General features: G+C 48.7%; 1 protein-coding gene across 3 annotated transcripts in view; it reads right to left on the bottom strand.

Annotated features, from left to right (window-relative positions):
* The window catches only part of LOC126535956 (uncharacterized), a 638,450-nt gene that overhangs the window by 313,242 nt on the left and 300,053 nt on the right, over positions 1-25,155 (bottom strand). The window contains exon 1 of one of the 3 annotated variants that reach the window (XM_072287749.1): positions 24,213-24,294. The exons of 1 other annotated variant lie outside the window; for it this stretch is intronic. In XM_072287749.1, the coding sequence (XP_072143850.1) occupies positions 24,213-24,214 (2 nt within the window). In that variant the 5' untranslated portion in view covers positions 24,215-24,294. Of the gene's footprint in view, positions 1-14,313; positions 14,762-24,212; positions 24,295-25,155 lie in introns of those variants that run through there. One more of the 3 variants, XM_050182828.3, reaches the window with a different exon arrangement.

Genomic DNA, 25,155 nt, shown 5'->3' with positions numbered 1-25,155 from the left:
CGAGAGCGCGGGGCGCGTTTCGTGTCAGCGCGCGCAGTGGCGCCTCCGCGGAAAGCGCGCGGCGAGCTGAGCGAGGCCGAGTTCCGGGCTCGCTCAACGGACGGCGCCACGCACCGCGAGGCGGTCGCGCGGCGTCCGTTTCGAATACCACCGTCCTCGGAGGGCAGTTACGCCCAAATACGGTGTCGCCAGTGGTGCCCAAGCTCAGTGCGGGCACCACTGCTCGAGCAAAGCTCGAACACACGGACATCCATTGCAAAAGGAAGACACGCCGTTGCACGGGTCATCTTGCAATCCTCGCCATTCTATTCTCGCGCGCAAACGCCCGCAGAAAGAAAAATAAAACAGCACTTCAATGGCATTTATCGGCATCTTATGCCGTTGCATCCCGCCTAACAACAAAGTGTTTATCCTTCGTTTCACGGTGACAAGGTTTTCAACTTCCTGTGGTCATTCAACAGTGTGTCAGGGTAACAGATCAGGGGGACACGACAAAACAAAGGAACAAACGGCGCTGACGGTCAACCTGCTTTATTTGAAACAGCGCATCACATTAACGTGGCGAAGAGAGAAAGAGAGGAGAGAAGGAGACGAACAGGTAACGCCATTTAACAATAACACGTATCACGCAGCCCAAGCTAGCACAATTTTGAAACGGGTTGCCTGAAAAACGTTCAACTCTCCCTTAACACAGACGGCTAAAAAATACGTAGTCATACCATTCGCAGCCTTCCCTCGGCACCGTAAAACTGCCGTTATACAATTAAGCCCTCTCCCCACCCAACAACACACACACACCCGCGCGCGCAGGCACGCACGTACGGACGCGTCGCGGTGGCTTTGTGCTGCGCTGCTAAGCACGAGCTCGCGGGATCAAATCCCGGCCGCGGCGGGCGCTTTTCGATGGGTTCGAAATGCGAAAACGCCCGCGTCCCGTGCGCTGGGGGCACGTTAAAGATCCTCCAAGGGTCAGAATTAATCCGGAGTCCCCTACTACGTCTTGCCCCATAACCACAAGAATTTCACGCACATGCACGCACACACATACGCACACGCGCGTGCACACAGATCACCCCCTCCTCCCCCTTTCCAAAGTTTCCTTAAAGGTTGACGGTGTATTTTTTTATGTGTATTTTGCCTATCCACTTTTGTTTTATATGTATATGTAGTACGCGAGTGCAGGGGCCCCCGAGTATCCTGTTTTCAACTTTCAAGCATTTGTGTTCTCCGTGACGCAGCATCGCTTAATGCGCGGCAGATAATCCGCGGTGCGACCAATTTTCAAAGTCGGATTCGATTACCGGTCGCCAGAACGACACCGCATACATACAGGTCGTCGACCAGAGGCGAGAGGAAGCCAACGCTGCTCTTCATTCGCAAAGTTGAAAGAGCCGGGCGAAGCAAATCGCCAGTGGCGCCTTTCCGATCCCACCGCGCGAGACTGATTCCAGGGTGTCTCAGGAACTCGGAAGTCAGAAGAGCCCGGGGAGATCGGCTTTTGTTTCGAGCGTCACGGAGTGCGTCGCGTGACACGACGCGTTGGCCGATCAATGCGTGGAGAAAGAAGAAAAGAGAAAGAAAAGCTCCTTCCTTCCTCTTCATTCGGCGCCCCGTAATCCCCGGGCCTCCCTCCTCCTCGCCGGATTTATCGCGTCAACCACCGGCATCCGGCCACCCATGCTAATAGACGCGACGCCGGCCCCTCTTTCCAGCGCTGCGCAATCGCCGTGCCACCGGCAACACGCGGTGCTGCGTATAGCTTGGTGGCATGCGCCACTGCAGCCCAGTTTCAAAAGGGATGCTCATAGTGTGCTCCACGGGATGCCCCTAATCTGTACCAAGTCATATCCTGTCTCACTGTCATATTCGCAATCTTACGGTATCTTTCCATTGCCCTCCCCCTGCGTGGGGTGACCAACCAGACATAGTTAACATCCCTGCCGTCTCTCTTTCTTTCTCTCTCGTCAGCTCTCTCCGTCTCCCTTATATTCAACACTAGAACTATATAGCAAACATCATTGCGTCAGGCTCGGACTTACAAGCTAACAGGAAGCGTTTTTTGAACAAAGCTGAAGTGTTTGGTCTCCTACTGATGGATAATGTAGAATAGGGTGCTCATGCCTCACGTGCGAGCATAATATTGAATTTCAATGTGAGCTTTTATATTCACCCTGAGTGCTTCCTAAATATATTTATAAGGGGATATAGCACCAGTGCCCTGCGTGATTTCTATCCTGTCACAAAACTCCGACAAGAGTTTACGTGGGAACGCGTTTGGAGCATGGAGGCAGTTTCTCTGTATGGGCCCGCTATTCACGGTTCGTTCTCGAGCGCGAACGGCTTCGGAAATTCCTTTCCCAATTGGCCAGCGCCAGCTGCGGCCTCCATCGCACTGCACTGTATTAGTGTGATAAGCCAATACGGCAGGTCGAGAGAGAGAGCCCCCGTGGCGACTTGTCGTTGCCAATTTCTGTTGGCCCCCAGGTGAGGACCACTTCCACGCCCCCCCTTCGCAGTACAGGACGGCGCGCCCCCTTCGGAGCGACCCGACAGAGAAACACTGACAACGCTCGCCGACGACGCGATAAGGGCTCTGATAAGGCGGCGGGAGCACGCGCCGAAACGGACAACGAGGAATGAACTGCCGAGACGCAGCCTGCGGACGTGCAGAGCGAGATATAAAAACGAGCCACCGCCACGTCTCCGTTCGTTCGGAAAAGAGCTGCGGTCGGCCGTCCGAGCAGCGACCTTGAAGAAGTACCTTGACCGGAGAGGTGGAAGGGGGCGAGGGTAGGTCGCTTCCGAAACAGCAGCAGCAGATGCCCGGGAAGAAGGAGAGGAAGAAGGCCCAGACGACAACGCGGGCATCTCAACCCTCCTCGCGTGAGGGCCATGCAAGAGCCGGACGGAATTCCAGATCGGTCACACAGCGCGAAGAGGAGAAAAAGCTTTCCGCGGTACGGGATCCCTCCGCCTTCTTCCTATACATTTCAGCCATTTGTTGTGGTTTATTTATTTATTCGTCTGGCAGCCGGTATTCTCACTGCAGCCTTGCGGGACGCGACTCACACACACACGCACACACATATAAGAAAAAAAGAAAGAAAGAAAGAAAGAAAAGGAAAGAAAAACTCGTCGGGCATCGTCCGGCCGGGGCTAAATACGCGCGGTCGACACAAGCGCACGCGTGTGTGTGTGTGTGTTTGAACACCTTGCCGACTTTCTCTCTGTTCGCTCATACGAATTCGCGGCTGCGATGCTGCGTGGTGGTTTCTTGTGCAGAACAAGCGAGACGGAAAAGAAAGCGTTACGCGGTTTCGAAACATCATTTCCTTCTCAACTCAGAGGAGAAGGCTCGGCAGTCGGCCGAAACGCGAAGTCGGACGCAGCAGCAGCAACGACCCGCGCTGAGCACTCCGCAGATTCGAACGATAAACCTATCGCTGCCCGCGCTGCCTTTCGTGGGAAGCGAAAAGAAAGACGATAAAAAAGAGAAAGAAAACAAGGTTCTGCGGGCACTTATTTTTACGAAACACGGCGCATTTGAAAGGAAGCCTATAGCTTTCTTTTTTTCTTTTTGTCTTTAGAATGCAGTGCATATACTATACGGTCGCGTGCGCGCAATGTCCTCATGCGCAATGACCCAGCGAGCGAGGAACGTAAGCTGCGTGTGGACGTAGTTTCGGGTGACCTGATCGCAATCTCGGGAAGAAGAAAAGAGTTTCTCTCTCGTCTCCATCCATTTCTGTGCGCTCGTAAGCAGCAACGCTACGCCCGCCCCCTTTCCCTGTGGCAACTTGACGCTGTAAGAAAGGCGTGATGGCACAAGCCACCGTGATTGCTCAATCCTAGTGCGCTGTCATTACGGCTGGCGCACGTTTGACACATATTTTTACGGCCGCATACTGAGGGCGGCGGCACTGACGTAGTCCAACAGACAGGCTAGTCCTTGCTTTTGTGCTCTCAGAGCAAACATATCGTTAATATTCCGCTAATATAACTTCAACTCTTTGGTAAATTTTAAGGGTGAAAATGGCCGATATTACTCGTAATGCAGGTTCATCATTATGTATATATAAAGATGTACTGCCAGGTTTTCATGTCTTTCCTACAGTGGACGACGATGTACAAAAATATGCATAACGCAGAAGTGCACGATTGTCGAGCAGTTGAAGAAGCCGTACCTTTTGATTTCCAATACCCTCGTCGCAGTGTGCATTCGACGCTGCCCAACAAGTGGCACGGGTCTTGGACCCGCACTGGCAAAGTGATCTGCACGTCATGGTTGTCAGCAAAAACACGCGTCAGTCAAACGTGACGGCGAACATAGTATACGAGAAGGCGGCCAGACAACAAGAGACGATTCTCGCGAATGAAAAACTTTGTTAATTCAGACTCTGTCCTGGCTTTCTTCTTGAAGGGACATTACAGAGGAACGTTAAGAGGAAGCTTTAGCTCGGGCCCTCCGACGCGGCCTATTCGAATACATGTAAAACGCAAAAACGTTTTTCTGAGATAACTCCTGGACCGATTTTAATGAAATTTTTTGCATTTGAGAGATAAAGTTCAATTCTAGTGACTGTTGGAAGCGGAATTTCGATTTAGGTCCTGAATTTTGTTAAAACGATTTTCAAAAATTCGGAAGTTTGGAAAAACATAGAAGCACGAAGTTTACAAATTCATAGCTCTGCATCAAGAGCAGATATCGCGGTTCTGTAAGCGGCATCCATTATATCATTCAAAGCGGAAAAATTATATGTGTCATTTTACATCTTACGTGAATTGGTTACGTTGTGTACAAGGGTTCTACAAAAGCTGTATTTCCATATTACTATTTTTTTTTATATTCCTGTGTAACATATAGATTTTGTCCGCTTTAGATGTACTATTGTATGCAATTCACAGAATTGTATTACCATTTTTCATTGTTGAGTTACAAATTTGTAAACTTGATAGTTTCGTGTTTCAAAAGTTTTCGATTTTTGCCAATTCTTAATAAAAAATTTACGACCTAAATCAGAAATTCGAAACCAACAGTCCCTAGAGTTTAAGTTTTCTTTTAAATGTAACAAACTGTGTCAAATTTGGTGCAGTGGTTGCCGAGAAAAACCAATTCTCCTTTTACATGTATTTGGATAGGAGCACCTGAGCTAAAGCTTCCTCTTCTGGAATACCGGGAGCCTTACGATAGGCGGAGACATTGTAATGCAGAAAAGAAGCAAACACAAAAGATTACGGAGGAGTGGAGCATTGGTAAGCCAGAAATGCTGTCGCTGCATTATCAAGTAGTTGGTGAGGCGAAGCGCAGTTAACAGTCCATCAATACGCAAGTGTTGCATCACATTCTAAAAGAAGCAAAGACTCGGTCTACTCAGTTTCAGAACTCTTTTCTGGGCAAAAAACATCCCAGGCATGAAGAATACCTCGAAATACGTATAGTCATATCTAACGTGCCGGCGCTGCGGTACGGACGCAAGATTCAAAAAGGTAAAGCTTGCGCCTCATTTTCCTTTTCCGCCACATAAATGACGAAATAGTTTTGAAAACGTACATCAGACCAAGCTAACGAAGGGCTGTCCTTCTCTGTTCCTTTTGGTCTTTTAGTACAATTCTTTATTATTATTATTGTTGTTGTTGTTGTTGTTGTTGTTGTTGGCGCCTATTCCTCCCTTTCTCCGACTAGATAAATATTCACAGACGATGCGAATCTTACAAGCAAAGAGAGAAAAGAAAATGGTGCAGTGACATCAAATCTAAAGCCCACTAAAACAAACAAGCAAGCAAGCAAACGAACGTTCACGGGCGCGACCATCTCCTCGTTCGTGAAATGAGGTAGCAGCAGCGCGCACCTTTCACTTACGCGCACAGCAGGCGTGCAGTGCGTCGCACGCCCGAGCACGCCGGATGAGTCGTTCTCCGTTTCGACCGATGGCGTAGGCACACACCGCGCGACGCAGCGGCCATGACGCGGAGGGTGAGAAACCGAAGCGAAGGAACGCTCAACGCAACGTGACGGCAGTGAAAATGATGCACCCGGTGACACAGCCGCCCGAAGTGACTGGCGTAGAAAGGTCCTGCTGGCTCGTTAAAGGGGCTTTCGAAGTGTTCAAGTTTGGAGGAGGCGCGCTACAGCGTTGTGTCCCTTCGTGAAGCAATGCTCGTGCCTTTCTCCCGGGAAAGGCCGGGCCGAACGCGCGCGCATGCACTTATTCTCGGAGGAAGGTTTCGTCTGGTCGTTGCAGCCGCGCCGCTGCGGTGCCCGCCTGTTGTGATGTAACGGCTGCGCCGCGCCGTCAGTGCATCAGCGCGGACTACATTTACTAGCCTTTCGCGCTGTCGCAAATAACAGGCACGAGGCGACGAAGCAGTAACTGCATGCATCGCGGTTTCAACGCTTTTTCGGCGCAGCCGTCGTCCGACGTCGCCGCACCCGCTTTAACACTGCGAGGGCCACGCTGTGAACGCGGCCGACATACGTTTGGCGAGTTTACCAATTAGCGAATACAGCCCGTGGAACGTACCCCAGCCATAACAGCGTAATAAGTACGCCGGAAGTAGGTTTCATGTATGGTGGCCGCTTTACACTATCTTGCACTACTTGCTGGACTGCATCCAGAAAGATATTTTGTCCATTTGTTGTCGTTTCTTTTTATGGTTTGTTCGTCGGTGTGCAGCCTGCATGCAACGTATAGTCGACGATGACTTTCGTGGGTTAGTGTTTGATTTCTTTCTCTTTGTTGTCCTGCCTCGGGGAGCTACGACCGTGCAAATGCTTGCCATACAATGTTTTGAGTCCACTATTAGCTCCCAGTTGCGAAGCTACGCGCCCGTGATATGCTTTCAAATAGTTATTCCTTTGTCCTATAACTCCTCTTCCATTATGCACTCTTGGGCGTTTTTGTTTTCTCTTTAGCTTTTCGTACACAGCGATGCCAGTTGCGGCTGAGGAAGGCATTCTAAGCTTAGCCTGCTTAGTTCACTTTATAATTGATGCAAAAGGATCTAATTTCCACATTTCCTGCTCGCGCGTGAGTGCTCACCTCTGAAGTGAATGATTTTTCAACACTGAATAATATATGGAATCTGCAAATAAATGTTGGGTGGAAAATTTCAAGTGAATGACACAGACCGCTCGGCCTGTATTGAATACGGCTACTAAAAGCAAATCGCTTATGTTTCGTGGACCTTGAGAAGGCACCGGCATTTGAAGTTCGTTTTGATGATATGCCTTTTCACAGTCAATGTTGTGTCTGTACCACATTCGATAGGAAGGTGCACGCTTCGACTGCCGGGCACTCTCAAAACCGCCTGAACGCTGACTCACCAAGTGAAATAACTCGGTGCATTTTGTAGCATGTGTACTGTCGCCGAGTTTCACTGCAGCTATGTCACGACCAAAGCTATGGCGTGCACGGACATGCATGTGTTGCCCGACTTCGGCGAGCGACGTCAGGTAATTATCTCATAAAAAGTTGAGTCAGCTACAGAGCGCTAACGAATTGCAAGTGTACAGACTCCCATTGTTTTCGTATCGCACAGGAACTGGTACACGGGTAATCGGTTGAAGCAATTAAATAAAATGGCAACACTTGTGAACCGCTCATGAGTGTAAAAGGAATCATACAGCAAAAGTAAACTCCCGTAGGTCACTACACTTAGACGCGTACCGTCGACAGAAAAGCAAGCCAAGCAAGGAGCTAACGATGTAAAAGTGGTAGTAATTTATTGTATAATAGCAAGGGAAAAAGCAATGAGAAAGGCTACGGGAATCCTTCCCGGCTGTGTGCCGTAAAATCCGCATCTCTTCCGGCACACTCACTCGTGCATATTGCTGCACGCAGATACGACGTGTGGTATACTCGCAGTGTCATTTTCTGCAGCGTTCTCTAAAACTTGTACACCCGCTTCTGATACACACATTCGTCACAAAAAAAGAGAAAAAACTGCATCAACTAGCAAAATATTCAACTATGCGAGTCGTACACGCAGTGTCACTTGTGGTTGTGCCTAATCTGACGTGTGTCTACTGTCATGCTACAAGAGGGCACTGCTGTCACCAACACACGGGCGTGCGCAAGCGTGCAATGTCACAGATGGCCGCGTGCATACATACTGTCACCCTGACATGTCAGAAAAGCTGGCAAGACAACGCTTATCGGTTCTATACGGCGACCAAGTGTGTGCGCATGCGCAATTATGAGCAAACACAGGCGCGCGCGCGCCTCCACCGGCGGCGACTGCGCATTCAGCGCTCGCGAAAACGGGAGGCCAAGGCCGCGACCGGTGACGCAATAAAAGGGGACAGCGCTCACTAGCGAAACGAGCGGCGTGCAGCGCAAGGGCGACGCACTCCTCCTGGGCGGCTTCGCTCTTTCGCCTTGCGTAATCACCGCGCCTCCGGTTCCGCGATAGCGCGCGACAGTTCCTGGTAGCGTGGGAATCCGCCACTTCGAAATGTTCCTACAATTGCATCCGTAGGGAATAGGACGATTGAAAGAGGTATTTTCTTTTTAAAGCGAGCCTTTCTTTGCCTACGTACATTGGGTATGGCGTGGGTATCTTAGGTCCGTGGCCAAGTAACGGCTCAGCGGGGCTAAAGCATAAAAAGACATTACGTATCCGATGGTGAGATGTGAACCGAGGTCCCCAGGCGGTTTAACCCAATCACTAGAAGGCAGGCTTCTAACGCAAGCTTAATCCACAGCTTCACCACTCTTCGCTCGTGGCATCTAGCGCTTTGAGACAATTGAAACACAAATTTAAAATAAGATCAATCTTGATTTCATCTCTAAGGGAGAAAGGGGGAGTCGGCTAAAAGCTCTTTAGTGCTAGGAAAGCAATAAATACCGGTAAGTTTTTTTTTTCTTTTTTGTTGCTGACTGGATCAAACTGCTTCGTTTACACCAACTCTCGCAGTGGGTTAGACGATCATGTCTTTTTTTCTTTTTATTGTTCTAAAGCGTTTCGAAAGTTCGGTACATTTTTCTTTCATGTGGGCAGGCCGAAAGCTTTCAAAAGATGTAATGCGGAGCAGGTTTGCCAACAGTTAGCCTTCATGTATTCTGAGGCAGCTGAATGTACTTGACTGCTTCGTGGACTCGCGCAGTTTAAAGAAGGTGTATATATATATATATATATATATATATATATATATATATATATATATATATATATATATATATATATATATATATATATATACATATATACATATATATATATATATATATATATATATATATATATACGTTGCCTATGCTGTGATCTCTGCATAGTTTCTTTCTTCCTTTGTTTCTTTCGCCGACCAATGATCGTAAAAGCCACTTTATTTTTACAATGCCCTTCAGGAAGGCTAAAGAAAAATTCCTGCTACCCACAATCTCCATGTGAACTAGGTGCTTCCGAGATATGCTGAAAACAGAACGCTCCTGCATTTCCCTTGAAATTCTTTTGAATTAACAAGCAGTGTTACGGATTACCAGGTCTTTAAGCGTCGTAATCCAGGCTTCTTGTACGCTCCAGCTCGCAGCGGCTGCGTGCAAACAAGCGCCACCACTGCGACTTTCTCGTGCCTGTGGTTTCGAACTTCCTGAGCTCTCCACCAGGCACACACGCGCCTCGTAGCGAAACCCGGTCCGAAGCGGGCCACGCGCGACGGCGTATCGCGTGACAGCACGGGAACCCCGTCAGGGGTGAGCGTTCCGAACGCATTCCTGCGGCGGCGGCGGCTAAAAGCGGCTGCCTTGCATCTATCAACCGACCTCTCTTCTTATCCCGTCCATAGCGTGGAATGTAGTGGAAGCGAGCACTGCCGCCTGTGGATCACAGAGAGGAAGAACGCCAGGGATACAGAATATAGTCTGGTTGGCTACCCTACACTGGAGGGGGGAGTAGGAATAGAAATATGTGAGAGAGAGAAAGGAAGCATAGATGCAGTGAATGCGTACAAGCACGGACAGTAGTGTCACGCAGCTAGACGAGACGCTTTCGCACAGGCCAGTGGCTGACTCAGGTATATATGGAGCTGAGTATGGATGAGTTCAGAAAGCTGTTCACGCGAGCAATAACTTCAAGACTTATTTGGTTGATTCATTGTTCCGACCTTCCGTTGCAATGAATCGTGATCAGTTTCACACAGTGCTGCCATTTTGTCTATAGCCTTTCGGACAGGTCAGTTAGCAATTGCCCCGAAAAGGAGCTGCATAGCTTACGTCGGCTGTATAGCTTTTATAATGCTGCACTATATTATTCAGCAAGGGCACAGCTTCAAGACGAAAAGAAAAATGTGAGCGCACAAGATAGGAGAGAGAGAGAGAGAGAGAGAGGGGGGGGGGGGGGTTGGAAGGCTCCGAGCATTGCGGAAGCGACAGACTGCAGGCCTCCACGAAAGGCGAGCGCATAGGTCGACACCCGAAACTCGTGGCGCGGTTTGTGTTACACGGCGACACCCGATGAATCGGAGGCTCTCTTCTTCGGAAGGCGCACAAAGAGCTCCGCTTGTGCTCCACTCAGCACGCGTACGGCGTCGCCGAGGCGTCGCAGCGCGCCGGCGCCGAGTGCGAGATACCGCGCGATACGCGTCCAGGAATGCCGACCTTGCAGCGCCGATGGCGGCGCTGGTATAGGCGAATGTGCGAATAACGTAGTACATTGCTTGTCCCGGGACAGGCGACGGCTTTGGAAGCAGCGCCGAGACGGAGAAGAAATGCGGATGTGTACATTGCGCGACCGTCGTACATCCTAAAGAAAGAAAGAAAGAAAGAAAGAGAAATAGGTTTGTACGAGTACATATCGCACGCTTTCAAAAATGGAGTTGGTAAATTGACGACTTCTGGGTAGGTTCTTAAGAGTTGGGGTGAAGGAATGGGAGCGTATACGTGCCATGAAGTGACCGTCTCGCAATAAGGACACCTCAGGAAGATGTGCGCGTGCCGTGGCCGAAGCGAGAAAGAGACGCAATCGACATTGCATTCTGAAGCCTACCTCGCTTTGTCGTTCTTTTGGAATTGTATCATGTTCCTTAGTCAGTTGGTGATGTTGTGCCACACTGCGTGCCAATCATTGAGGCAACGGGCGCTCCCCTCCTACTCGCTCTTCTGAAGTGGTTGCCCTTGTGCTGAGCTTCAAACATACACTCACAACCTTGACATCGGCATGTCAAGTCGACTAGCCCAACTATGTGTACGAACCTGCAGAGTTCCACGAAATTGCCGACGCGTTCTCGTGGATCGAACTTAGGAATCCGGTGGCGCGCCACACCAAGACTGCTGCCGCGAAGAAAGGGGAATGCGACGCGGGTGGCGTCAACACCCAGCCCGTCTCCATCCTGCCGACGATGGATCGCCAAAGGGATTTAAGGCCATTCATTTTAAACAGCGCGAAAAAACAAACGGGCAAAGAAGAGCACAGGACCAGCGCTGACTGCCAACATCTTTATTGGCCGGCACATTGTTAAGAGAGAGGGAGACAGAGAGAGGGTCGCCACCAGCCGCCCGTCGGTCAGGTGCGCTCCTACCGCTACTTGTATGCTACTACGCGCTATATCTGTACATATTCTATCAAATTTTTAGTCTCCTCTTCGTCTGCTCCAAGAGTCTCTCTCGCTCGTGTTTGACCCCGAGTCACAACAGTGAACTCTGTTTTATACATAGAATTTTTCATTTATTTATTTATTTATTTATTTATTTATTTATTTATTTATTTATTTATTTATTTCATGTGACGAGGAGTCAGTATAGGCGGCGATAATGCCAGGCGTCAAGGCCTGCTGATACTAACGTAAACAGGATTTGCGGCGTCGTTGTTGCTGCCAACTTTATTTCATCATTGCTTTCGTTCGTAATGTAAGTACGGTATCATTATTAGAATCATTATGCAGCCTCGTGGAAAGTAATAGCTCCCTTAATAATGTCACGATACATGATTATCGTTTAAAGTGTTTCTGGGCATAGCAGCGAATGAAATCCCTCACAGTGCGTATTACATGAAAGTTCGGGCTACACATGCACAAGACTGGTTGAAATATTGCGAGGGGAAAATTCGCTAACCTGCACGTGGTAAACACGTACAAGTTAACCGTACAACACCGTCGACCGTATACATATTTAAAGAATGCCTCCAAGGCAGGACGTATAGAGAGGTGAACGTCATTGCAAAAGTCATGCGTGGCCCGTGGTAATGTGACGCTAAGCGTAGATGACACTTCATCAACTTGACAATAAGGTTTCAAGGTTTAGCCTCATATAATTTTCCCGGAGATCCCCTGATTGCATTTATAAAGCTTGTCCCTTACTCGTCTGTAGACCCTCACTGGAGCATTCTATAAAGCAAGACTCCGCAAACAGCTAAGGAACAAAGTTGTGCTTTTTTAGACATACATTGGCGCCTTATTCATCCCATAACCGTGGCCTAGCTTCTTGTTACGGTAAGCAGTAAAGCTCTGCCCTTCAGATTGGCGTTCTTCGCACATCGTTGGCTCGCTCACCGACTGGAAAATGTTTACAAACATGTCTGCATCATATCACCTGCAGCGCAGCTCCAGCACCGACAACGTGATGACGTCATCTGGCTGCCGGGATATAAGTGGGCTGAAAGAACAACCAGCACGCATAGACAAACACTACTGCATAAGAGCAGACTGAAAACAAAGACATAAAACAAAAGTAGGAGCCGGTTTTTTTTTTCCGCTGGCCGTGGTCGGCCGATGGCGAGAAGGCGCGTCAGGCCACCGAAGGATGACTCATGCAGAACGCGCCCCGACCGTGCCCTGCTATCCGCAGGCCGTCCGCAAAGCTACGACACAGCCCCTCTTTCGGGGAGGAACATTTACGCCTGCTGCAGAGCGGCACTGCAGTATGCCGTATAGAGTGCCCCACAAATTTTACTAGCGAGTGCTATATTGTACACGCGAGCTGGAAGCCGGTGGTTCAGTTAGTTGGAAATGATGGGCGTGTTACACGGACTGAACTCCGTCCTTCTGGCTTTGAACGGTTTTTGTGACTTCGCAAATTGATCATTTTCAACAGAACATTGCGTTATAGGTGCAACAATTCCCAACAATTATGCATGTGTCTTTTCGCATTCATAGGGTTACGAAAAACGTAGAATTGCTTAAAAATTTACGTCGGTAAGCGCAGGCAGAGCGTAATAAATAAAGTCACAATAACGTCTGAAATCGCAAGCACAAATATTACACAAATCCAAATGTTACCCATCATTCCCGTGGCAGCTTAGCAGTCGCACCGCCACAGTTCTCTCTAGTAATTTTTCTGTGGTAAATTTTATGCCCGCCCCGATGAACCTCGTTTTCGGCGAACACTTTCGACTGCCACGGAGGCGAATTGCAGTATGCCGCCGAACTTTGCACCAGCTTCAACTCCGTGGGCGCAACAGGCTGCGCCGTGCTCCTGGGCGTTGCCCAATGAAAACACAGCCAGCGCGTTTGAAAATCTCCGCAGCGTCAACAAAGACGTCCGGCCCCGGCGTGACAGGCCGCCGCGGCGTTGCGTGAAGCTCGCGGCACGCCTCACTGGACGCCCCGGAACGGAACGCGGTGCGTGCGACTTCTGCACCAGACTCGCCAGTCGCCCGAAGCGCGAGTCAAAAGCTGGCGCATATAAAGGACGGAAGCAAGTCAATCGTTGCCCCGCAAACAGAAACGCACCCGAAACCAGACACCGCGCAAAGAACAGTCGTGTAAGTGCAACACAATGACTACTAAATTCGCCGAAGTTGAACCACGCACGCCCAGCAGCATTGCGCGTGAAAGCATATTCCGTGCGACGAAGTCAAAACAGAGCCCGTGACAATGGTCGCTATACGCCTGACGGCGCAGAATCAAGGCTAGAGTAGGGAAAGGTGCGCGTGAAACCCTATTCCTTGCAGCAGCACGTGGAGAGAGAGAGACGGGGATCACCACACTCGAAGAAGCGCAATAGTGCGGAGAAATGCGAGCGAAACGTCACGCTTCGGAACTATTCCTCAATTCGAGAAACAGAGAACGAAAAGGTAGTTGCCGCATTCGTCTGTTATAGCCATGGAAACGCGCGAATAATACTTCAGCAACAACAACAACAACCATTTCAAGTCGAACTATGTGTTCCATACGTACTTAATTTAAGCTAACTTGCTCGGATAATTACAGCATTGTATCCTTTAGGTACGACGTCTGCCTTTCATTTCTGAGTGACACGTGCTAAATTTGCTCTTGTTCCCCGCTCGCACACTAACAATCCAAACGACCAGTACAAGCAACGCCGACAAAAAAGAACAAAAAAGTTCGAAGAGGAAGGTCAGACGACGGTTTCCTCTTACCTTCACACGAATCACCCGACTCGTATGCGTGTATCCAGACAGACAGTCAGGTGGTTTCCGCCCTGCGACGAAGACCGCGTCGGCACGCCGCTGAACACGCGGAACAAAGCAAAGGCCGCCCACTGACAACAAATACGTGATGTACCAGACGTTGTGGATCTGTACGAATATGTCCGAAGTTACACACACATACACACGACGACACTCACACTCGCAGGTTACGAGTATCGTCCACCCACGGGCAATCCCGAAGCTCCGCAGCAGCTGCTGATACCGACGACGACGACCATGCGTCACCGGCGGACGATTATAAACATGTAGAGCAACAGGTGCTGCAGCGACGATGGCCCTGCGCTCTCGCTGCACGACGCGTGCAGAAGGCCACCACCACCACAGGTTCGTGGACGAGGGAGCCCAGCGGGGTTTTCCCCGGTTTCGGAGAGCGAAGAGGACAGCCTCCGAAGAAGAGCAGGCGTCCCATGCGCCCGCAACGGGAGAAGGCGCCGCTGCCGGGGCGTGCGTCCGCGGCGAGCGGGCGAGAGCGCGCACGAAGCTCCCCCGCACACTCGGCAGCGAAGAGGGGCTAGACACGGACGCCGCAGATGAAAAGAACCAGGGCAGGGAACGCGCAATCGCGAGTCGGCGCCCCGGCCCACTGTCAGACGACGTTCCGATAGAGTTGGCTCTGCGACGCCAAGCAGCGCTCTCACTTTTCCGGCTAAATACCGAAGCCGCCTCCCCCTCTCGCAGCTCCGCAAGCTTCCGCGGACTCGCATGGCGCCGGCAGCGTCATTCATTTCGTTCCTCTGACTCCGATTTGGAAAGGGGAGAAGACATTGGGAGGGTCATGCCATCGCCCGGTTTCTCTGAGAGCGAGGCAAGGAAATATTCTTCAACTTTGTTTGTTGAAAAGAAAACCGCCAACTGCTCCCTTGCTTCATTCTCGACGCAGAAATTTTTCAACCGGAACTACACTTTTTCTCTGATATTATTATTCCTCTTTTGTTTATTAACAAACGACAGAGACATTTCGGCGCTAGTGAAAAGGTGCTGGCTACGTCTTATCAGACAGCGAAAAAATGAAGATGCTATCGTGAAAAGCGGCGAGGATGCGACAAGTGAAGAAGCACATAGCACCTGTATTTATTCCGTAACGATAAAGAATGAAGGACTATCGCATACTCTATCGCAAGTGTGCGCTATTTAAAAGCATGGCAGAGCGCAGTCCTGATGAAAGAGAGGGAGGTCTGGAATGTGGAAGAACGTATTAATCCTTGTTCTGGGAGATATCGAATAGCTTTGCAGAAGCCCGTTATCAAAGAAACCTATACCGATTCATGACCCCTTTTTAATTCGCAAAACCTGTCTCGTTGTAGCGCATCTGAAAGACACGACTCACAAATGAAAAACACGTTGCCACTGACATCGCCACAGCAGTATCAGCAAACTGGGCATTCGGCAAAATACAGCAAGAAAACGAGAGAGGAAACTTGAGGCGGAAGTTTTCCAAAGAAAGAAAGAAAGAAAGAAATGTTCTTTCTGGAATGCAGCCCCGTTATCGCCTGCTAAATTGCATACAGGAACGTCTTTTATCTCTCTGTTTTTTTTTCCTTTTCACAGCCACTGCTTTATCAATTCTTCTCCACACACTCCTCAACGAAGTTCCAGGACGAACCATAGAGTCGATGTGCATGAATACGCTATTTCGTCACATAGGGGCGGTGAGGCCAACCGCGTGTTTCTTTCTTTCCATGTGCTTACCCAACATCACTTTAGTCACGCGGGTGACAGCTATCGTGCAAGCGTTAAAATGGCGTGCGCGTGCTCCCACGTGAACCTTCAACTAAAAGAAAAAAACGAAATTGACGGATTTCAGCTCGCTGCCAAAGCAAATCATCCTAAAATGAACTAAACCTTGTCACCGTGTGTAGACATCAAAGACAAGCGCAAAGCTTTCCGTTTTGATATCACCAGTTAAACAACGATGGAGATAGTGACAATGGCTGCCGAGCTAAATGCCGCGTGACGAGTATATGCCTACTGCGTTCGATATGAATACATAGTTAATACTGATATGTGGCCCTCATATACAGTGAAATAATAAAATCCAGCAAACCATTAACTTTACGTTTAAGCCCGTGTACGTATTCATGACGCGGCGAGAAGCAGCACGCGCACCGCTGACTCGTTCTAAAGTTAGTTCCGAGCAGAACTTTCTTCTAGCAAGCCCAACAGATCGCTACAGTGTCAGTATATGCCCTACGCAGCGGTTCCCTATAAGCACGCAGAACTCATGGTTATCAGAGCACGTATTCACAAAACTTCTCTGACGCAATAGCATTCCCCCAGAACGGCCAATCGGCGACTAATTTACATAGGACGAGTTTTGCAAGCAGGAGCTTCTGAGCCAATACAATGTAGCGATTCCTATCACTCGGTTCTATTCCTTAATTACCATCCACCGTCCACGACTGGCTGACCTTGCTGACAACGTAGGCGCGGAGCACCGTTCAGACGAAGCACGAGAAGAAAGATAAATGGAATAGAATCATTACATTTTTCCGAGCTTGACTGCGTGATGTAATGAAGCGCACTGTAGCCAATATTCGGGCTAGTAAAATACAAAACAAACACGGCGACAACGTTCTCCGGAAAACGAATACTGCGCCCGCAACCGCCTCGGGAAGCGCTGTCGTAGCCATACCACTGTCTCGCTTGCCCTCCGAACGCTAGGCACCTTGCACAAGTAACGCCGAAAGGCATCGGACAGTGCGATACACACTCGAGGGCGTACGCTCGGCGAGCACAGATGGATGTACTACAGCATGCAGTATTCCTGCGCCGTCCCTGCGTCCCGTAGTTTCTCGCGTACTGGCCGCGCTTTCTCTTCGGCGAGCGGAAGCGGCGTTATAAGTGTTCTTTGTTGCTTCTCTGTAGCGCGCCATTCACATAGGCGCAGTTTTTATGGTGCGGCAACAGCAAGTCGAGCGTCTAGAAAAGGAAAAACGGCCGCAACCGAGACAGGATAGCGACAGATGCGAGGAATGCGAAAGAGAAGTGCTCCGCGATGTTTAGTCTAAAAGGGCAGCCCGGAGGCGAAGCAGCTGGCACAGCGGTGCACCAGAAAGCGACCGGTGGTCCGCAGCGGGGTGAACAGCCCGAGCTAAGCAAATAAACTGCGGGAGAAGCAGAGACCGCGAAGACGAGCGGAGACGAGGGCGAAAGCTAACAAAGAATGGCCGTGTGGGCCTGGGTAAAAAACGCGGCCGGTTATGGGCTTCTGGAAATTGGCAGTCTGGTCTCGCACATATAACCTTAAAAAGATGCGCAAGGGAAACAGATTATTTTGAACAATAGTTTACAGGTTAAGTGGAGCTGGCATGGCGAATAGTTCGTTCTTACCGGAAGAGGAAGCTTGGTATAGGCCACAAAAGACACGCAAACGAAAGACACGGACCTGCGCCAGGTTTGAAACTTCAGCACTGGTTGATATATATATATATTACAGCGAAGCTGTCTATGGCTAGGATCTCAGGATTTCTTCGTGACGTAAGGTCGACAGAAAAATATTATCATTTATGGCTCATAACCCCAAATGCTACGGTTCATATCCACGTAGGGCAGAGGCTACAAACACTCAGTAAAACGAAGCGAAAAGCACATGCATTCTTTGCAATCACGCACATAACATCGAGAATAGCATACGTTTCAATAAAGAACAAGCTCAAAACAAGCAGCGGAACCACATAATTGATGATAAGGCTCTCCCGCGCCTACACGCAGTGCGAAGCACGTAGCGCTCCCCGCGTACGTTTCCCGGTAAGTTTCACTGTTGCGCAAGCTGCCGCGACGACGGCAGCTTGACTGCATAGCATGTATACGAAGCAGGGAGTGACGTAACTATACTTTCGTACGGAAAATAAGAACCGCCTAGCAACTGGTTTGTGTTGTGAAAGTGCTATGGGACGGCCACGTATAGTGACGGCTGCTGAAGAACAGTGCGCAAACGAGGCGCGGCTCTGGTCCACTCTTTGTAGGAGCACGAAGTAGCGGCACAAACCAAGTCGCATGGCGTCGAAACGTTTTAGGCTCATAATTAGGTACAGTGCATGCTAATGTCCCCACGTGAATAATTTCAACCTACGTCGAAATGGGTAATCGTTGTAGTTGTTGCTTGCAGCTACGCTGTCCAACCACCTTCACAGCGTGGATAGGAGACCGTTTTTTATGTCAGCGTCTGGTATGCACTGGCCTAACAGTTAACTGATGAAAAAAGTCCATACAGCAAAGAAATCAGCACATGGAAGAAACCAGATGAAGCTGTGAGCTCATATCTGCGGGCGACGTATGAGCAAATAGTGTTTGGTGCGTTCCAGAGCCCAAAATTTAATTTGACGGAGCCGGTAAAAGGCTCGTGCACAAGTGTGCTTAAACCGAGATGGTATTTGCTCAGGACCAGAAGAGAGAGAGATACTTTCCCACGAACCCTACACGTAAACCTTCTACGCGGGACAGTCAGCTGAACTGTTGCGGACAGAAGCGAGTAGTCAACAGCACTCAGCTCTCCCACGTGGTACTCTCCTTCCCAAGGGTCGACCCTTTGACAGTTATACTTAATTCGGTGACCTTTCGAGAAACGACGCATGCAGCATGTGAGGACCGAAGGCCGGACCGAAATCCAGCCAAGCGCGCTTAATACCAAGGGTGCGGTCACAGCACTGGAAATTAATCAACGAGAAACGACTCTGCGGTCTTGAAATCTCGGGACACCGATCGGAATGGTGGTTCTCATTAGCCGGTCATCGATCTCGCCGCCACATTTTAACCGTCAGACGGCGTCAAAGTGATCGCAACCCACGCGATTCACAAGAGCGCATTTGCGAGGCCGGGAGCGGCGGCGAAACGCGACGGGCATGCGCACGCGCGCGGTCGTGCAGCGAGACACGTAGCGGAACGCGAGAACTTCGGGCCTCAACCTACGCGGCCATCCGAAGCGCGCTTACTCGCGTTACCACGCGGTTCAACAGGCGTGCCCCATGCTGATTGCACGGGGAATTCGATAAGCCCGGCGTGCGCGATCCTCAGAGAACGGAACGTGACCCAGAGCCGTCACATACGCTCCCTAGCTGCGGCGCGGCGGCTGTGGGGTTCCGTAACTGAATGTGGGATCACGGAGATTTGAGTGGCGACCTTGGCTGCCGCATTTTAATGGAGGTGCACCTCGCGAACTTCGCCAACATAGGCTTATAACCATGTGTGTGGAGTTTCTTAGGGAGCACTTGTCTGGCGCGACTGTCCGGTCTGCCAAGGACTGCACATACCTAATAATACACATTGCGAACGCCGCTTGGTATACCGCTGGTAGCGCATAACTGTGCACGCTGCTTATTACGTTTGTGCTCCTCTCTCTCGTTCTCTTTATATCTCCTTACCACTTCTTCCCGAGCAGGGTAGCCAACAATAACTACCTCTGGCTAACTTTCCTGTCTTTTTACACATAATTTCTATCTTGATGGAGGTGGAATACAGGGAAGTCCGCACGCCGTGATTTTAGGGTGCATTAACGAACACAAATGGTGTCGACGTAAATTGGGAACACTTAACCGTGCGGCATTCGGGCGCCTAGCAAACATATTCTCCATCGAGAACTTTCGGAGTTCATTTCACGTGTGCGTGTCATGTACAGCGTGACACTTCAGGGGAGCCACGGACTTGCGCATTACCGATGATAGCTTGGCGATATCAAAATAATGCTGATAGGATCTGCACCATCCTTTTTGTTACCTCGATTGCCGCTTGGTTAGCGAATACACCGACTGAAGGTTACGTCCTGCAAAGTGATTTACTAAGAATACGGACTCAGTTAAATCGTAATGCACTGAGATGCGCGCCTGCAACTTCTGAGTATTTGAAACTTCCTCTGTGCACACCTGATAGAAAAAAACCGCGCTTGTTTATTTGCCAACGTGTGTTTTAATTACCCGAGATAGTCTCGAGATCTTTGTACGTTTCAGTCATTGAAAATGGCAATAGCCGCAGCGGGATGCCCACGTATACTTCACCGTGCGTTGGGAAAGACGATCAAAGAAACGTCAACCAGTAAAACAAAATCCGGTAAGAACAAAACGGTATACAGAAAACATCCGTGCGATGACACAAACTACGTTTCAAGAGGTGTACAATTCGAAGGTATGAAAATGCTGATGCTTTATTTATTTATTTTTTTGCCTAGGCTTCCGCTATTTTACTACTCTTTATTTACGTAAAACTTGTGAGGAAATTGCGATGTACGTGGGTATAGGTTCTCCCTGCCTTCTCTACACTGAAGATTGTACCCACCAGCTGCAACCAGCAGTGAGCTTGCGATAAAACAAGTTTCAATCATCATCATCATCATCATCATCATCATAAACAACACCCGCCTGTTTTATGTCCCCTGCAAGACAAAGGCCTCTACCTGCGATCTCCAATAAACCCTGTCCTGCACCGACCGATTTCAACTAACGTCCGTGAATTTCCTAATTTCATCGCTCCATCTTATCTTCTGCCGTCTTCGACTACGTATACCCTTCTCTTGCTACCCATCCCGTAACCCCAATGGTCCAATGGTTACCTAACCGGCGCATTACATGACCTGCCCAGATCCATTTATTTCTCTTAATGTCAATTAGAATCTTGGCTATACCCGTTTCCTCTCTGATCCAGACTGCTCTCTTTCTGCCTCTTAACGTTATGCCTAGCAATCTTCGTTCCATCGCTCTTTGCGCGGTCCTTAACTTGTTCTAGAGCTTCTTTGTCAGTCTCCAAGTTTCTGCCCAATATGTCAGCACTGGTAAAATTCACTGATTGTACACCTTCCTTTTCAATGATAATGGTAAAATTCCAGTCAGAAGCTGACAATGTCTGCCGTATGTGATCCAACCCATTTTTATTCTTCTATGAATTTCCTTCTCATGTTCAAGGTTCCGTTTGATTAATTGGCCTAGGTAAACGTACTCATTCACAGACTCTATAGGCTGACTTGGGATTTTGAACTCTTGTTCCCTTGCCCGGCTATTCATCATTAACTTTGACTCTCACACTCCCACTGTCAAGGTCCTCAATCTTTGTTGTAACTCGTCTGCATTGTTGCTGAATAGAACAATATCATCCGCAAAACGAAGGTTGCTGAGGTATTCACCGTCGATCCTTACTCCTAAGCATTCCCAATTTAATAGTTTGAATACTTCTTCCAAGCACGCAGTGAATAGCATTGGAAAGATCGTGTCTCCCTGTCTGACCCCTTTCTTTATAGGGATCTTCCTGCTTTTCTAGTGTAGTATTAAGGTAGCTGTGGAACCTCTCTAGATATTTTGCAAGGTATTTACGTAAACTGTATGTACTCCTTGATTACATAACGCTTCGATGACTACTTGTACCTCTACTGAATCAAATGCCTTTTCGTAATCTATGAAAGCCATATAGAAATGCTTATTGTACTCTGCGGATTTCTCGATTACCTGGTTGATGACATGGATGTGATCCATTGTAGAATAACCCTTCCTGAAGCTTGCCTGTTCCTTTGGTTGACTAAAGTCCAGTGTTGCCTTCATTCTATTGGAGATTATCCTAGTGAATATTTTATATAATACTGGGAGTAAGCTAATGGACATATAATTTTTCACATTAACGTCCCCCTTTTTGGGGATTACTATAATGCTTGCATTCTTCCAGTTTTCTGGGACCATTGCAGTCGATAGACACTTTGTATAAAGAGCCGCCAGTTTTCCGAGCATTATGTCTCCTCCATGTTTGATTAGATAGACTGTTATTCCATCTTCTCTTGACGCTTTTCCCCAGGTCATGTCTTGCAAGGCCCTTCTGACCTCATCGCTAGCTATAGGAGGACTTTCTGTATCCTGTTGATTACTGTTTCTAATTGAGGCATCCTGACTCCTCTAGGTACTGTACAGGTCAGTATAGAATTCTTCCGCTGCTCTTACTATACCTTCGAGATTGCTGATGATATTACCCTGCTTATCTTTCAGTGCATACATCTTGGTTTGTCCTATTCCAAGTTTCCTTCTCACTGATTTCAGTGAATTCTCACTTCTTCAGTCTTTCTGACGTTATAGTATCGAATATCACTTATTTTCGCCTTATTGATCAGTTTTGACAGTTCCGCGAATTCTATCTTATCTCTTGAGTTGGACACTTTCATTCTTTGTCGTTTCTTTATGAGGTTCTTAGTTAGTTGGGAGAGCTTGCCTGCTGGTTGCCTTGGTACCTTGCCTCCCACTTCGATTGCTGCCTCTGAAGCCAGCCTAGTTACGGTTTCATTCATTACCTCTATGTCATCTTCATCTCTCTGTTCTAAGGCTGCATATTTGTTTGCAAATACCAGCCTGAATTTGTCTGCTTTTACCCTTACTGCCTCTAGGTTGACTTGGTTTTTCTTGACCAGTTTTACTCTTTCTCTGTTCATACTGAGGTGAATCCTAGCCCTCACTAACCTATGATCACTGCACTTTACCCTACCTGACACTTCTACATCGTGCACTATGCTGGGATCAGCAGGAAGTATGAAATCAATTTCATCTCTTGTTTCACCATTAGGGTTTTTCCAGGTCCACGCTCTGTTGCTACGCTTCCAGAAAAAGGTGTTAATTATTCGAAGCTTATTTCTTTCTGCAGATTCTACCAGCATCTCTCCTCTAGCGTTCCTAGAATCAACGCCGTAGTTGCCACTTGCTTGTTCACCAGCCTGCTTTTCCCCCAATTTTGCATTGAAGACGCCCATTACAACAGTATACTGAGTTGGCGCTTTTCTCATCGCAAATTGAACACCTTAATAAAACTGAGCTACTTCATCATCACCGTGACTGGATGTTGGATCGTAGGCTTGTACTACCTTTAATCTGTACATATTATTAAGTTTGATTACGACTACTGCTACCCTCTCGTTAGTGCTGTAGAATTCGTCAATGTAGCCCGCTGTGTTCTTATGGATTAGTAATCCTACTCCGTATTGCTTTTTATCTGGGAGACCTCTATAGCAGAGGACATGTCCGTTATTGAGCAACGTATAAGCCTCACCAGTTCTTCTAATCTTGCTAAGGCCGATGATATCCCAAACAATGCCTGATAGTTTCTCAAAGAGTCCTGCTAAGCTAGCCTCACTCGACAGAGTTCGGCAATTAAAGATTGACAGGGTCAGTTTCAATCTCTTGATATTTATTTATGGTGAGCTGTGGGAAGTCGGCACTGAACGGCGATAAACTGTAGAAATGCTTCATACATGGCGTTGCAGACATAAATACAGAGAGGTAATCGGTAGAAGACAGGTATAGTGCGCGGCACCAAAACGGGCAGACGACGACGATTTGTGTTTTTATGGCGCAGCCACAAAACCCTGAGCAACACACGTGCGACACAGCGTAGCAAACATGATGAGTCTCTTTGTCCCGTGGAAGCCTCCGCAGAGCTCTTGTTTTGTTCTTTAGCAGTTGAAGTGATGCTCAGGCAGGAGCACCAAGAATATATAGAATATAATAGAACCCTGAGGTAACTGCAGATTGAATTAAAACTCCAGTTGCGTGATACTAGCACGATTGGAATTCTAGGAGCAAAGAAAGAAAGAGTCTTTAGCGTAGACACTCTAGTGCAGGTTAACATAAGAGCTCGACGAAAGCTGACTCACCGCACTGATTTTGTTCTCGTACGGTGTCACAAACAAAACAACAGCAACAGAACTGACACTTCGTTGCGTTTGCAAAGTAAACAAATTTCCCATCACTTTTCACTCTATAAACAGCCTCTAAGTCGTGCTCTATTAAGCCTCATGGAATGAAAGAATAATACCCTCAGTCACCGATCACTAGCAAAGAGTACAGCCAAACAGAAGCGTTCTCTGAGCTTACATTTGCGTGTCGTGAAGGCCCAACGTGGGGCGGCTCCGTCCGAGCTTATGGCTCCAGCCAGACTGCAGCTTATCGCGGCGGCATTCCTTTTCGGATACCGTCCTCGAGAGGAGCAACTTACGGCTTTTGGCGAGATAAGATTTAGCGGCACTCGGCTGCTGTTTTCGCTCCGGTCTCTCCTACGAGACGCCAGTCGCGACTACGGTACATATAGTTCCAATCCGGTCCTTAGTAGAAATACAGCATTGTCAAAGCGTCGCCCAAAGGCGCGGCAAGATTTCCCCGAGCGCCAGAAATTATGCCTCACCACGCGATAACACTTCACTCCGGGCACAACTTTTTGCGTTTCGAACCACAAGCGGAGCAGGTGTAGCCTTGCGCGCGTCAAGATAAGGAGGACACGGAACTCAACCACGGCGAAGAGATAAGAGATTTCGGCTCTTTGCTCGTATTCGCGCGTGCCAGTGAATCGCAGGCAACGTGCGCTTATTACAAAAATTTCCATATTTCTGTGTTTGCAATTTTATCAGAAGCAAGCAGAAGCGGTTAATCTCTGCTGCCCCTAAGTAAATGTCGATATAACTGCATATACGAACTAAAGCTGCCGACGCGGGGTGAACAACTTCCCTATTCGACATCACTTTTTGTCCAACGTTCTTATCAGTCAGACCTCTTATTGATCAGACATAAACAGATCCAGTTCAGCGTTCTCTGCGTGTGCATGGAGGCACGTGAAGTGGGACCACGGGCGCACTCAACCACATCCCGAGGCGTTTAGTGAAGCGTTGCGTGTCTCTCAGAGACTGCGGCGCCAAGTCGTGAAAAGGGCGTTGACACGTGACAAGGCAACAAGACGGGCGGCAAAACGCTAACGTGCAACTAACGTTCATAGCGTTTCGCACAACCAAAGCACCGTCATACGAGGGTGCTGACCAGGAGCAGT

This window comes from Dermacentor andersoni, chromosome 4 (assembly GCF_023375885.2).
Source record: "Dermacentor andersoni chromosome 4, qqDerAnde1_hic_scaffold, whole genome shotgun sequence".
Classification (NCBI taxonomy): domain Eukaryota; kingdom Metazoa; phylum Arthropoda; class Arachnida; order Ixodida; family Ixodidae; genus Dermacentor; species Dermacentor andersoni.
The sequence above is the reverse complement of the archived record's forward strand: the minus strand, read 5'-3'. Positions and strand labels throughout refer to the sequence as shown.